At 47.1% G+C, this 13,730-nt stretch overlaps 1 protein-coding gene across 1 annotated transcript in view; it reads right to left on the bottom strand.

The window, feature by feature from the left end:
* The window catches only part of PDIA5 (protein disulfide isomerase family A member 5), a 91,275-nt gene extending 86,488 nt beyond the window's left edge, over positions 1-4,787 (bottom strand). The window contains exon 1 of the mRNA XM_084802390.1: positions 4,650-4,787. Within this exon, the coding sequence (XP_084658516.1) occupies positions 4,650-4,685 (36 nt within the window). The 5' untranslated portion in view covers positions 4,686-4,787. The remainder of the gene's footprint in view (positions 1-4,649) is intronic.
* Positions 4,788-13,730: the final 8,943 nt, after the last annotated feature.

Genomic DNA, 13,730 nt, shown 5'->3' with positions numbered 1-13,730 from the left:
AGGCCCAAGTAAGACGGCTTCTCAGACGTCACAAGCTATCTCTCAAAAAATATATTTGTAAATATATGTATTGTCTATTTTTAAACAATTTTTATAAATAGTGGGCTTTTTAATATAACATCTCAATATACTACCATTAAGTTCAGTTAAAAAAAAAAACGCTAAACATTTCATCCAAAATGTACACATGAAAAAAATGTGTGTGCGTTGCTGGGCAATGAACCCTGAGCCGCCCACATTCTAAGTACTCTACCACTGAGCCACAACCAAAGCCCCAGGCAAGTTTTTCTTTTTTTAATTTAAAAAATTTTGGAGGGTATTTTGGGCTTCTTTCTTGTTTCCTCTCCTTCCTCTCCTTCCTCTCTCTCTCTCTCTCTCTCTCTCTCTCTCTCTCTCTCTCTCTCTCTCTCTCTAGATAGGGTTTCTCTTGTAGTCCTGGGTGTCCTGGGCTCACTTAGCTGGGCGTGATGGCACACACCTTTAATCCCAGTGCTCAGGAGACAGAGACAGGCAGTGAGTTCTAGGCCAGCCTGGTCTACAAAGCGAGTCCAGTACAGCCAGGGCTACACAGAGAAACTCTGTTCTTGTTTTTTTCAAGATAGGGTTTCTCTGTGTAGCCTTGGCTGTCCTGGAACTCACTCTGTAGACCTGGCTGGCGTCAAACTCAGAGATCTGCCTGCCTCTGCCTCCCAAGTGCTAAGATTAAAGGCGTGTGTGACCACACCCAGCACACAGATGGCTTTTCTTAAAGCAAGGTGCTGACTTATGTCCATGAAAGTGTGTGCTACCATGCCCAACTCCTGGGCAAGTTTTTAACAGAGAATATTTGGATTCATTTTTTTTTTAAATCCATTCACTATTGTTATTTTTGCAGCTTGTCTGTACACTACTGAAAATCCTGCCACTGTCCAGCAGAGTCCTTTGCCAGATAATTGAGAAGCACTGAACTTGGAGACAGCTACTGAGCCCTATGAGAGCTCTCCATTCTGTGACTCCAGACACCCTATAACAAAGCATGCATGGCCCTTGTGGAGGGTCCCGCCAGGCAGGAAGCATCAACTGGACAGCAGGAAGCAGGCTCTCAGGCCAAGGGGGGGCTGGCTTCTTTAGTCTGTGAGGCATTTCTGGGGCTAACTTGTCCCAGGTGCCACCAGGGATTTTTTTTCTAGAAGACTAAAGAAGCCTGCTAAGGAAGCCTTTAATTTCTTTTTTTTTAATTTCTTTTTAACTTTCTGATTATAAACTTATAGAGAGAGGGTTGAAGAGGTGGCTTAGTGGTTAAAAGCACTGTCTGTTCTGCCAAAGGACCGGGGTTCAATTCCCAGCACCCACGCGGCAGCTCACAACTGTCTGTAACTCCAGTTCCGGGGACTCTGACACCTTCATACCAATGTGCATAGAACAAAATTAAATTAAAAAAAATAAACTTATGTAGAACATGTAAAAACTAAAAAAGCAACGAAGTAAACAAAAGTCACCCACCACTCCACCTTCTAGAACAATCAGCATTTGAGTGTCCTACTAGTTCTTCGTTTACAGCTTCACCCAGCCTGGAGTCAGGTTCTGAATCTTGGTTTTTACACCTGAGCACCACCGCCCCTCCTCCGCTGGCCTTCACTCACACCCTGGCATATCGGAACAGGAAGCAGTCACTGGATTGACTGTGTTCTTCACAACCCCTGACTGAATGTTGGACCTAAAGTTTGTTGTACCCTAAGATTCATACACTGAAATCCTAACACCCACAAACACACACACACACACACACACACACACACACACACACATACACACTTTGGTGGGTATGAAGAGGTGGGGCCTTGGGAAGGTTATTGGGACTTAAAAGTAAAAATCTGCATGAACAGGATCAGATGCTTTTAAAGGGGATCCAGAAATCTCTCAGTCCCTCTCTCCACCACACAGGATACCAGAAATCAGCAGTCAGCAGCCTGGGAGGGGATCTGCCCTGGAACCGGACTGAGCTAGCACCCTGACATCAGTCACCCTAAATCCGAAACAGTGAAATAAATCTGTCATCACAGGGACACAGTGTATGGTATATCTGTTATAGACACCCAAACATTACTTCCCAAAATCTGAAAGAGGCCAACAGGTATTGCACCATGCCACTATTATTAAGTTACTTCCACTTTGCTTTTTATAAAAGATGTGGTACTGATGCAGCCCTGCACACAAACCTCTGTAAACCCTTTCCCATGAGTTTCCATTATGGAGCGGAGGGGGGGGGGAGACAGTTGCGGATGCCTGAAACTGCAGGAAACTGCACATCGTACAGAGCCTATAGACTTTCTTCTCATACATACATACCTGACCACAGATAACGTAAAACTGGACAGTGAGACCATAGATACAGGGGATACTGAATTTTTTATTTTTATTTTCATACAGTATTAAGAATTGGGCTAGGCCTGGGGGCGCATGCCTGTAATCCCAGCATTCTGGGAGGCAGAGGCAGGAGGATCTCTGTGAGTTCGAGGCCAGCCTAGTCTACAAAGCGAGCCTAGCACGGCCAAGGCTATACAGAGAAACCCTGTCTTGAAAAACCAAAAAAAAGAAAGAGGAGGAGGAAGAGGAGGAGGAGAAAGAAGAAGAACAAGAACAAGAAGAAGAACAAGAACAAGAAGAAGAAGAACAAGAACAAGAAAGGAGAAAAAAAGAATTGAATCTAAGGCATGCTAGGCAAGCACTCCGTCACTGAGCTATAACCTCCCCCGCCCCTTTTTCCTCTCCTTTGAGACAGGGTCGGCCCAGGCTGCCCTTAAATTTACTCTGTAGCCCAAACAGGACTTTCGATCCTCCTGCCTCAGCCTCCTAACTAGCTGGGATCCCAAGCCTGTGCCATCAGACCCAGGTAAGTTCCTCTTCATGTCCCCTGTGCCACACCCAGTGTCCTTCAGTCAACACAGAATGAACAAAGAACCCAAAGCGCTCCTGGGGACGTAGGAAGCCCTTATCAAATCCACAGAGCTTTTACATTATATTATTTACAGAGGCCCAACCAGCAGTCACTTAACTGCCGGATTCCAGGCTCTTAGGCTTCTACCTTGTACCTACCAAGCCAACTCTAGCCTTAAGAAAAAAGAGACTTAAAATGCTTGTTTGGGACTCGCAGCTGCCAGTGCTTCGAACAAACCTCGGGCTGTTCCTCACTGCCTGTAGGCAAGGGACGTCCAGACCCCTGAAGCACCTCCTAAACATTTATTGCAGGACGCTGCTCCGCCCACCTCAGGAAAGCCCACAGGGAGCCTCCCTGGTGGCCTCTCCCTGTCAGATAATGCAAAGGCTGTCTTGTGGCAGGCTACCAGCAGTTAGGGTATAAGCGCTTGTCCTTCTAAGCTTATTTGCTCAGAGGATTGACTTGCTCAGCCTAAGGCAACACCTGACAGCAGGCACAAAGTGTAGTTTGCTCCCCACCCAAAATTCAACCCGGTGGCAAACAACGTGGCTGACAAATGTTTACAGAGTAAAAGTTCAGACTCCTGAGCCCTTGTTTTTACTGGAGGGAGGGAAAAAGGAAGAAAGCAGAAGCCTCCTCCCTCGGAGTTCAAGGACTGACATCCTCTGGGAGTCAGACCTACTGGCTCCAGGAAACTGATGGCAAACATCAAGCACCACCAACCACCCTCTTACAGGGTCGCGACACAGATCCAATGTAACCTAGATCTCTCCTAGAGCAGAGAACAGGGAGCTTCCTTACTTCCACACACAGAAAACTCGAAGGTCACTCCTTAACTGGTGACCCCTCTAACTTGCACTGGCAAGTTCAAGTGTCTAAATCCACTCACCCCTTTTTCCCCCATCTGCCCAGCATCCTTGCCACACCCAAAGGGAAAGCAGTGGGGTGGCGGGGCAGCAAGTCTGCCCGACTTGGTGGTAGTGGTGGTAGGCATAAGGAGATGGACCCAACACAAGGGGGACAAGAAGTTATGGGAGAGGTGTGAAAGGTGGCCACAACAGCCTGTCATACACCCAACAGCCACACCTCAGCCCCGGGGGCACACCCATCCCCACTTCTCCGGGGCGGGGGATGCCCGGGGAAAGTCCTCACATCCCCACACAGTCGGCACCCCCGGTCTACCCCTCCTCCACTCCAGTGGTATCATTTTGCAGTCTGCCGAGCTTGTTCCTCCGACTCCTCAGCCGGCCGACCCGTCTGACAACCTCGTTAGCGGGTATCTTTACGGTCCCCATCTCATGGAAGAAACGCAGACGGGTTTAAAGATCCGCGGCGCCACACGGCTCGAAAGTGGCTGGGGCTGGAGCCGGCGTCACATAGGTGTAGGAGCAGAACTCTTGGAGGTGGCGACCCCACCCAGCCCGCTACAATCCCTTTCTCCTGGGGTCCAACCCACGACCAAGGGTTCCTGCTGAGCAACTGGAAAGCAGCCTCCACCCCACACTCACACAGGTGCAGGAGCCGCCCGGCGTTCCTGCTTAGGCTGAGGGTATCCCACACCCGCGCCCCCGCAAAGTTCTGCCGGAGCGCGAACCCCGAGCGAGGGATCACCCTGCCCGGCCCCCGAGGGGCGCGGAGGACCAGGACCCCGCAGCCACCCGGCACGCACGCCCCCAAACGGCACGCGCCCACGGCCATGCGGGACCCACGTGTCGCCGGCCAGCAGCCTCACCCCGATCGCCAGTAGCAGCCCCCACGCCCGCGCCATCCCCGCCGCCTCCTGCCGTCTGCGCCCGGCTCCCGCGCACGCCCGCCAGCTCCACCTCGGCCAACAGCCACGGCCACTTCACAGCCGCTCCCCGCCTCCGAGTTCCCGGTGCCACGTCTGCCAAAGCATGCGCACCAGGCTAGGAGAGGCGGCCTGGAGAGGTGCCTTCCGGGAGTTGTAGTTCAAGAGCGGTTGAGCGGGACGCCTCCGCTTTGGACTTTGCTTGAGGTCACCGAGCAGGAGCAGCAGCGGTGATAGGGGGCAGAGAGGCTAGGGGAGTAGAGGCAGAGGAGAGAGAGAGAGGCCAGGGAGCTGTGTTCACTACAGGGTCTTGCTCTGGGCCCGCAGCTTCAGAACCAACAATTCACTATGCCCCCCAGAAGTTAGTTTCTCCAACCTGAGGATTAGGAGGAAAGCCAGAGATTTCCAGTCATTTGACTGTAAATGATAATTGTGGAAGATAGGAAACGGCTCCCACTTTCCTCTTTTTTTTTCTCCCCCTCGACACAGCTTTATTGAGGTGTCGGAAAAACAATTTAGAGATCCCTAAAAAGCTGAATATAGATTACCATGTACTCTATTTACTCCTTAAGCATATACTCAAAAGAATTGAAAAATGTACTCAAACTTGTATCCCAATGTTCCTAGCAACGCTCTTTAACAACGGTCAATAAAGGAGAAACAACCCAAATATCCACAAAGGACAAATAAAGAAAATATGATATACACCCATACAAAGGAATACTATTCAGCCAATAAAAGGAAAGGAGTGCCACTATGTGGACAAATACCAAAAATATAGGATGCCAATTTTTAAAAAGCCAGATACAAAAGGTTGTACATTGTATGACTGTATTTATATGAAGTATACAAAATTTGTAAAAGTTTTGTTGTTTTGGTTTGTTTTGTGCAAGCAGATTACTGGTTGTCTGAGCTGGGCAAAGGAGGAAAGGAAATTTCAATTAAAGTATCCATTGAGGGTAATGGAAAACTTTCAGAATGAGATGGGGGGGGCAGCTGTGCAGCTTTGTGACTGTATCAAATGCCACAAAACTGTAACTTGTAAATAGCTAATTGATGTTAAACAGTTGTTAATTACCTGAACAAAAATGTAAAATGCAGGCTGGAGAGATGGCTCTGCGGTTAAGTGCACTTACAGGGTTTGGTTCTCCGCACCCACCTGGCAATTAACAAATGCCCTGTCACCCCAATCCCAGAGCTTCTGATCTCCAAGGGCACAAGGTATGCGTGTGGTGCCCATTCGAATGTGTAGAACCCATGCATTCATGTAGTGCCCATACATATGATGTGTAGCGCCAATATATACATGTAGTGCCCATACATATGTGTAGTGCCCGTACATACATGTAAGTAGAACATTTCTTTTACGTGAAACAAAACAAAAAGTCCTCCTCTGAATTCACTTTGTCACGTGCGCCGTCGTGAGGGAATGTTCCTTGGACACCTCCTCTGTCCTGAGGACAGGAATTAGAGGATGATCCCTGAAGAAGTGTTGCCTGCTGTGTGAAGGCTCAGGGGCCACACCTAGAAGTCACCCTTGCCTCACCCTTTCTCCAGACACCCGACTAATTCCTTACCATGTCCTGTCAGCTCTACCTCCAAAATACACCCTATTGTCACTGGTGTGCCCCCCTAGGTGGTGGTAGCAGCAGTCTTGAGTGTGGGCCTGCAATCCCTAGATGATCCATGTGGTAATGTTACTTGGGTCTTGCTAGCCACTCCCCTAAATCCCTCCAACCGTTTCCTGTTTCCCTTAGAACAGTGGTTCTCAACCTTCCTGATACTGTGACCTTTTAACATAGTTCCTCAGGTTGTGGTGACCCCAGACCATAAAATTATATTCACTGCTACTTCATAACTGTAATTTGCTACTGTTATGAATCAGAATGTAAATATCTGATATGCCGGATATCTGATATGGGACCCCTGTGAAAGCATCACTCAATTACCAAAGGGGTCAGGAACCCTAGGATGAGGCCCACTGCCTTAGAACAGCAAACTGCTCCGTGACCTGCAGCCCTGTGTCTGCCCTCTAGACCCCGTCCGGGTCCTCATCCCACTCTGGTCTGTTCAGCTTCCGTCACCCATACCATTATTTCCTAGGACCAATCCCCAGAGAAGCTTCTACTTCCTGTTCTTTCCAGGCCTTTTGTTTGACTGGCACATTCTAGTCCTTGGGAGCTCTCCTCTGTCCCCAACCACAACAAACCATAAAAGGCAATTTCCCCCTCCCCCTCCTCAAGCCTCCTAAATTCCCCGGCTCTCTGTCCCTGCTGAGCCTGCACAGACCACAGTCTGCACTTTTCATCCTGTTTCTATCCTTGGGTTCTACGTTCACAGATTCAACCAGCTGTGGGTTTAAAGCATTCTGTAAAAAGATCTTCAACTGTACTGAACCCGCATAGATTTCTTCCTTGTTATTGTTCCCTAAACATTGCAGAGGAACATCTGTTTAAATAGCATTTGCACTGTACTGCATTAAGTGTCATAAGTAAAGTAGAGATGATGTGAAGTGGACACAGGCTACACCCAAATGCTAAGCTAAGCTGTTTTACACAAGGCACAGGCACTTGAGCAGCCCCGGTGTGTGTAGGGACGGTGGATGTTCTGGGAATCAGACCCTGAAGAGACCAAGGGACAATTGTATTCAGTTGTGTTTGTTGTCTGTTACTTTACCAGGAAAATTAGTGTGTCTTCTTGTTTATCAGCCCACTTCCATTGCCTGAGGCAGGACCTGAGCCGTGTGTGTTAGCGGTCTGCTTCAGTCGGCCTACTTGTGATGTCATTGCTTACCTGCCACAGGGGAAGGGGCCTGACCCTGCCCAGGGCCATGTAAAAGGATAGACCCCCTCGAGGTCTCTCTCTCTCTCTCTCTCTCTCTCTCTCTCTCTCTCTCTCTCTCTTCTTTTCTTCTTCCTCTGTCTCTGTCTCTTTCTCTCTCTCTCTGGGGTACTCCTCCCCCATTTCCTTCTCTCTCCATACTCACTTAATAAACCTCATATAACATAGGATCTGTTACCTGGCATCTTCTTTTCTTTTTTTTTTTTTTTCCCCGAGACAGGGTCTCTCTGTGTTAGCCTTGGCCGTCCTGGACTTACTTAGTAGACCAGGCTGGCCTTGAACTCACAGCAATCTGCCTGCCTCTGCCTCCCGAGTGCTGGGATTAAAGGCGTGTGTCACCACGCCCAGCTTATTTTCTTTTTATTAATCATAACAGCGTGGGTGTTTCTAGCACTGCCTGGGTAAATGGCACTACGAAATCACTGTAAGGAACTTAAGAAATTTCTAAAGCAGGTTGAGCACATGGCTTCCTCAGCACACTCAGCCAGTTCAAGCTCACAGCCCACCTGTGGGAAGGTGAGCCCAGCATCTCTTCTCTGGGAGTTTGTTTCCCATCTGTGAAATGATGCTTGTGAGAAAAACTAGAACCCTCCTTGTGTTAGTTGGCCAGCAGGAGTGTCCTAAGGGCATCCTGTGTTGGCTCAGTGTTTCTGGGTGGGGAGAGCATGAGGAAGCAGGGCAGTCTCATCATGTGACCAGGGAGCAGAACCAGACATGTCTGGGCTAGCTGCCTTGCTTCTTTTCCCTCTTTATTCAGTCTGGGACCTCAGTCTAGCGGACTGTGAGGCCTACACTCAAGGTTGGTCTTTTTATATATTTATATAAGCTAATGATAGCTACAAGGTACCAGATATTGTGTTATATGGAGTTTATGAAATGAGCATGGGGAGAGAAGGAAAGGAGGGAGGGGTACTCCAGAGAGACAGAAGAAGAGAGGGGAGAGAGAGGAAGAAGAAGAGGAGGGGGGCTATGTGTCCTTTTATATGGCCCTGGATAGGGCCATCCCCCCCCACCCCCCTGCCCCCCCCACCCTGTGGCAGGTAAGCAATGACATCACAAGTAGGCAGACTGAAGCAGAATCCTAACAGGTCTCTCCCCAGATCCCCTTACTTCATCACCTCTGGAAACATCCTCACAGACATGCCTACTCTGATGGGAAACAGGCAGACCCAGGGGAATGCTCACTGTGTGCTTCTGCTAACCTCAAGTTCAACAGGCAAGGGTGATCTGATCTAGGACGGTAGAAGAGTAGCAAGTGGGGACAAGCACAGCGGAACTTCCAGGAAACATGAGAAAGCATTGTGGGACTGGGAGATAGGGTGATTAAATGATGGCTGTCTGATGACTTATTACATAAAAAGTCACTTATTAATCGAGCTGATTTAATTGCCCGGGCTGTTACAGTAACATTTGTACAGTGGACTTTTAAAAGAGCTAAGCAATGAAAGGTTTGGTGAATCTTCTAATAACTAGGACTCCTTGTACCTTAAATGTCTTCTAAGACTGGCTCAATTCCTGGTCGAGGGAGCCATGAAATTCAACTGTCAAAACTGAGAAAGGGGAGGGATAAAGAGAAAAGGGGAGGGAGGGAGTGTTGTATAGCATTTTCCTCTGAATTAAAGTGTGTCACCCTGGGAGGAAAGCTCACCAAGACTCAGAAAGTTCTCAAAGGAGGCCCTTTAAGACTCAAGAAGTAAACTCAGAAGTATTAGTAAGTCCCTAAAACTTAGCAGTTTTACAAGATCTCTCTTTCCCCAAGGTCACTTAAGCACTAAGGACAGCTGTGAAGAGGGAGACTCCAGCCTGTAGAGCTGCCGGCAAGTTGTGCAGAGAGCTGCCCGGTTCCAGCTTTCATGAATCTACACCCACACTGGGGTGGGCTTTCAGTAAGATGCAGCTGCCTAGCCAGGCATGATGGCGCACGCCTTTAACCCCAACACTCAGGGACACAGAGGCAGGCGGTTCTCTGTGAGTTATAGACCAGCCTGGTCTACAAAGAGAGTCCAGGACATCCAAGGCTGTACAGAAAAACTCTGTCTCGAAACAAACAAACAAAAGATACAGCTACCTGTTAGTGATCCTATATTTCTGTAAGTAACCTCAATAAACTCATTGGTTCACCAGGTTAAACTTTGGCAGTATCAATACTTTGGTTTATTGTCTATTACCTATCTGTAGTGATATTACATATTAGTTCATGTCTCCCCAGGAAAAATGTCACACATCAGGGACAGAGGATAGGAGAAAGGAAAGAAAGAAGGTAGGAAGGCAACCAGCCCTATTTCTGAACGCTGAGAGCCAGGTCACTAGAGAACAAGGGATTGAAAAGGAAGAATAAAAATCTCCAAGAAAACAGACCATTTCATTCTGCAATTGAAACAAGCTAAAATGGGATTTATGGCTCTTCCGGGAATGTTTAGCAATTTTAAGCTTCACTCTCCTTGAAATGTTAGGAGCAGAGCCCAGGGCAAGTGCATCCCTCCTCCATTAGGGCCTACAATGGGAACCATCCATTTTCCGGCACCAGCCCCTTGGGGCTTGGCTAGAGGAACTTCTGTCCTGTGCTGTATTGTGGATTTGACCTCACCTTACATTCATGTAGTCAACCCCCTCCATCATGAAGGGGATGAAGACCAACACAGTGACCATTTGTGACAATCAGCATGATGGGAATTGACTCAGAACAAAAGAGAAGAAGAAGAAGAAGAGGAGGAGGAGGAGGAGGAGGAGGAAGAGGAGGAGGAAGAAGTGGAAGAGGAAGGGGCAGGAGAAATGCTAGTGCGGCACAAAAGAATGTGTTCTGCTTCCTTCCATGTTGTCTATGAGGCACATAAGCGGAAAGGAACAGACCTTTCGGGGAAGAGCATGAGGAATCGCTGAAGGGGGTCCCTTGGGATGCTGGCAAAGTTCTCTTCTGCTATCTGAATTTAGATGGATGGATGTGTTCATACTGTGAAAACTCATCACACACACTCACAGATTTATACTGAACAAACATTATATTTCAATAAGGTTCACAAATTGAAAGGAAGAAGGACAAAAAAGAAGAGGAATGAGACTGAAGTAGGAAACATCAGCTCTGAATAGAGAATGTGAAGAGATGCCGGATCGCAAAAGAGAAACAGCTAAGAAAGTTTTTGGTAACATCTACACCTGGATGAAGGAGCTAGCTAAAAGGAGCTGGGCCACGTGACATGGCATAGCACCCACAATTCCAGGGCCTGCCTTACAAGCCTTTGATCCCGCCCATCACACCTGCTCCTCGTTGTCTTGCATCCTACCAGCCCAGGGCCCAGCTCCCTTTTTTTACAATCCCAGAACTTTCTGTATAGACCTTGGTCCTTAAGAACAAGGGCAGTGATTAAGTCATAGAGACAGAAGAAGGGACAATAGTGCTTTTCAGGGGCTGGAGGGAAGGGACGGTGGGGATGTGTATCCAATCCACACAGAGTTTCCAAATGAGCTTTCTGTTACTTTTCCTGGGACACTGTGAACAATTACTCATTCACTCCAGATAAGGCTTCAAGGACAGGCCAGAGTAACAGTGTCACCCACAGATTAATGAACCAGGGAGGCTTAGGCTTAGTGTTTGAAGAGGGCTTGTTTATAGAAGGGTCACCAAAAGCCCTCTCGAGCATGCAGAATGACTCAAGATAGCTGTGTCACTGAAGTCCCCGCACCCAGTCAGTCAACCCTCCACCTTCTATATATTCTAGTGCTTTCCAAGAGCAATCACAGCTGGAGCAGAATTACATGCAGCCCGGGCTACAGGTGTGTGACTGGAATCTGAGGTGTAGATCTGCCGGCCAACCCTCCCACCCTCCCACTCACCCACCCACGCCCACACCCACACACATACACTTCTACAGTGGAATGTTAATAGGATCCGTAGTGCCAGGGTCCCCTGTTGGGAACCACAGATGCTCCGATTTCAAGACACAAAGGCTACGTCATACCTCTGGATAACAAGGGTGTCTCAGTTTCTTTTCCCATATGCTGTGATGAAATACTCTTATGAAAAGAAACGTAAGAGATAACGGGGTGTATTTGACTCAGTCCCAGGTTACAGTTTGGAGCTGGAAAGAACCGGTCGCTTTACATCCACAGTCAAGAGCAGAGGGTGATGGATTAGAGGACGCCTACCAGTGCTAGGTTCACGCTCTTTTATTTATTCCGTCCATGAAACGGTGCCGCCTGCATTCTGGCATTCCTAATGCCACTGAGTTGTGCACTGAGAAATGGCGAACGACCTTTTCAACAATTAGAAGTAGGAAAAATGAGTATCTGTACCGATGAGATTGGAGTCCAAATGGACCAAAGCCTAAGCAAAAGCCAGCAAGATGGCTCAGCGAGCAAGAGGTACTTGCCACCAAACCTGACACACCGTGTTCAGCTCCTGAGACCCACAGAGTCAAAGGCAGGAACTGACTTCCCTCATGCCCTGTGTCACATGTAGGTCCGTGCACATGTACTTGTGAGAATGCACACACACACTGACACACTATATATAAATGTAATTTTTTAAAAATGTAAGAGAAAGCTTCATGACAGTAAATGTAGCAATAATTCCTTAGGTACAAAGTAAAAAGCACAAACAACAAAAGATACAAATCAGATTATGTCAAAATTAGAAACTCTTGTGCATCAAAGGACTCAGTCCACAGAGTGATAACCTTAAGAATATGGAAAAAATGCTGTAAAGTGATTTATTTAATAATGGGGTATTGTCTGGGACATAAAAATAACCCAACCACAAAAATAAAAATAAAAATAAACACTCTGGGGATCAGAAAATTGGCTCATCAGGTAAGGGCACTTCCATGAATCCTAATGACCTGCATTAGATCCCTGAAGCTCACATAGTGGAGAGGCCAGACTGCAGCAAACTGTCCTCTGACCTTTACATGCATTGTAGCATGGGCTCTAAAAGCCAAGGAAAAGAAAAACAGAAAAACAGTTGCACAGACTGGTCTAAGTGTATTGGTATTTCCCCTACAATTTCTTCCTTTTTCTCATTAGAATTCTACCCTAAAATAGCCAATGAAATTGTATGTTACCATGTATGGGGCATAAAGAAGCAAAAGTCACATAAAAGCCTGTCTCTCTGTGCTCAAGACTTAGGACTTGGTTTTTATTTGGGGGAAGATGTGAGGGGTTGTTCATTTCTTTGGTTTGGGGTTTGGGGTTTGGGGTTTTGGTTGGTTGGTTGGTTGGTTGGTTGGTTTTGGGTTTTCAAGACAGAATTTCTTACCAGGCTAACACAGAGAGACCTTGTCTCAAAAACAAAAAACAAAAAACAAAAACCCACAGGATTTCTTTGTGTAACCCTGGCTGTCATGGAACTCCTCTGAAGACCAGGCTGGCCTCACACTCACAGAGATCCACCTGCCTCTGCCTCCCAAGCACTGGGATTAAAGGCGTGTGCCACCACCACCTGGTTGTTGGTTTATTCTTGGTGTTTTTTTTTTTTCCTAAACAGAAATTTGGCCAAAACGGCCAGCTCAATGCCAAACTGTGTCCCTGAAGTAGCCTCTGTTCAGAATTCCATAACACAAATAGATGAAAAAAAAACCCAGCTTTAAAATGAAGGGTATGAAATATACATTACAAACTATACACAAATTGTCTCACAATCATTAGTCATTAGGATGAATAAGCACAAACTGAATCACAATGAGATACCACCTCACATCTAAGACGGCTGCTAAAAAAAAAGGATAAAAAAGGAAGGAGAAGGAAGTAAGGGGAAATATTGGCAAAAATGGAAAAAAATCAAATCTGTATACATGGCTGTGGTGTTGTAAAATGGTACAGCTGGAATCTGTATACACTACTGTAATGTAAAACCACATGACTCTTTTAGAAAATAGTCCTCAAACATTTAATTGCCAGGGGCTAGGGGATATTCCAGTGGTAAAACATAAACCAATAACTGGGTTTAATACTCAACACCCCCCAAAATGTAAGTATCCTATGGCTCAGCAAGGGTCTTGAAATGTGTGCCCGCGTTCACAGCAGCATTATGCACACTATTGGAGAGACAGAAGTAACGCAGGGTTCCACCAACAGATGAACGGACAAGAAAACGCGCGCTACCGGGGAATAGCATCCAGTTGTAAACAGGAAGGGAGTTCTAACACGCTCTCAACATAAATGAAACTCGATGACATTATGATCAAAACA

The sequence above is a fragment of the Acomys minous genome (genome assembly GCF_964271855.1).
Source record: "Acomys minous genome assembly, chromosome: 11".
NCBI classification, from domain to species: domain Eukaryota; kingdom Metazoa; phylum Chordata; class Mammalia; order Rodentia; family Muridae; genus Acomys; species Acomys minous.
This window is presented reverse-complemented; position numbering and strand designations above follow the sequence as displayed.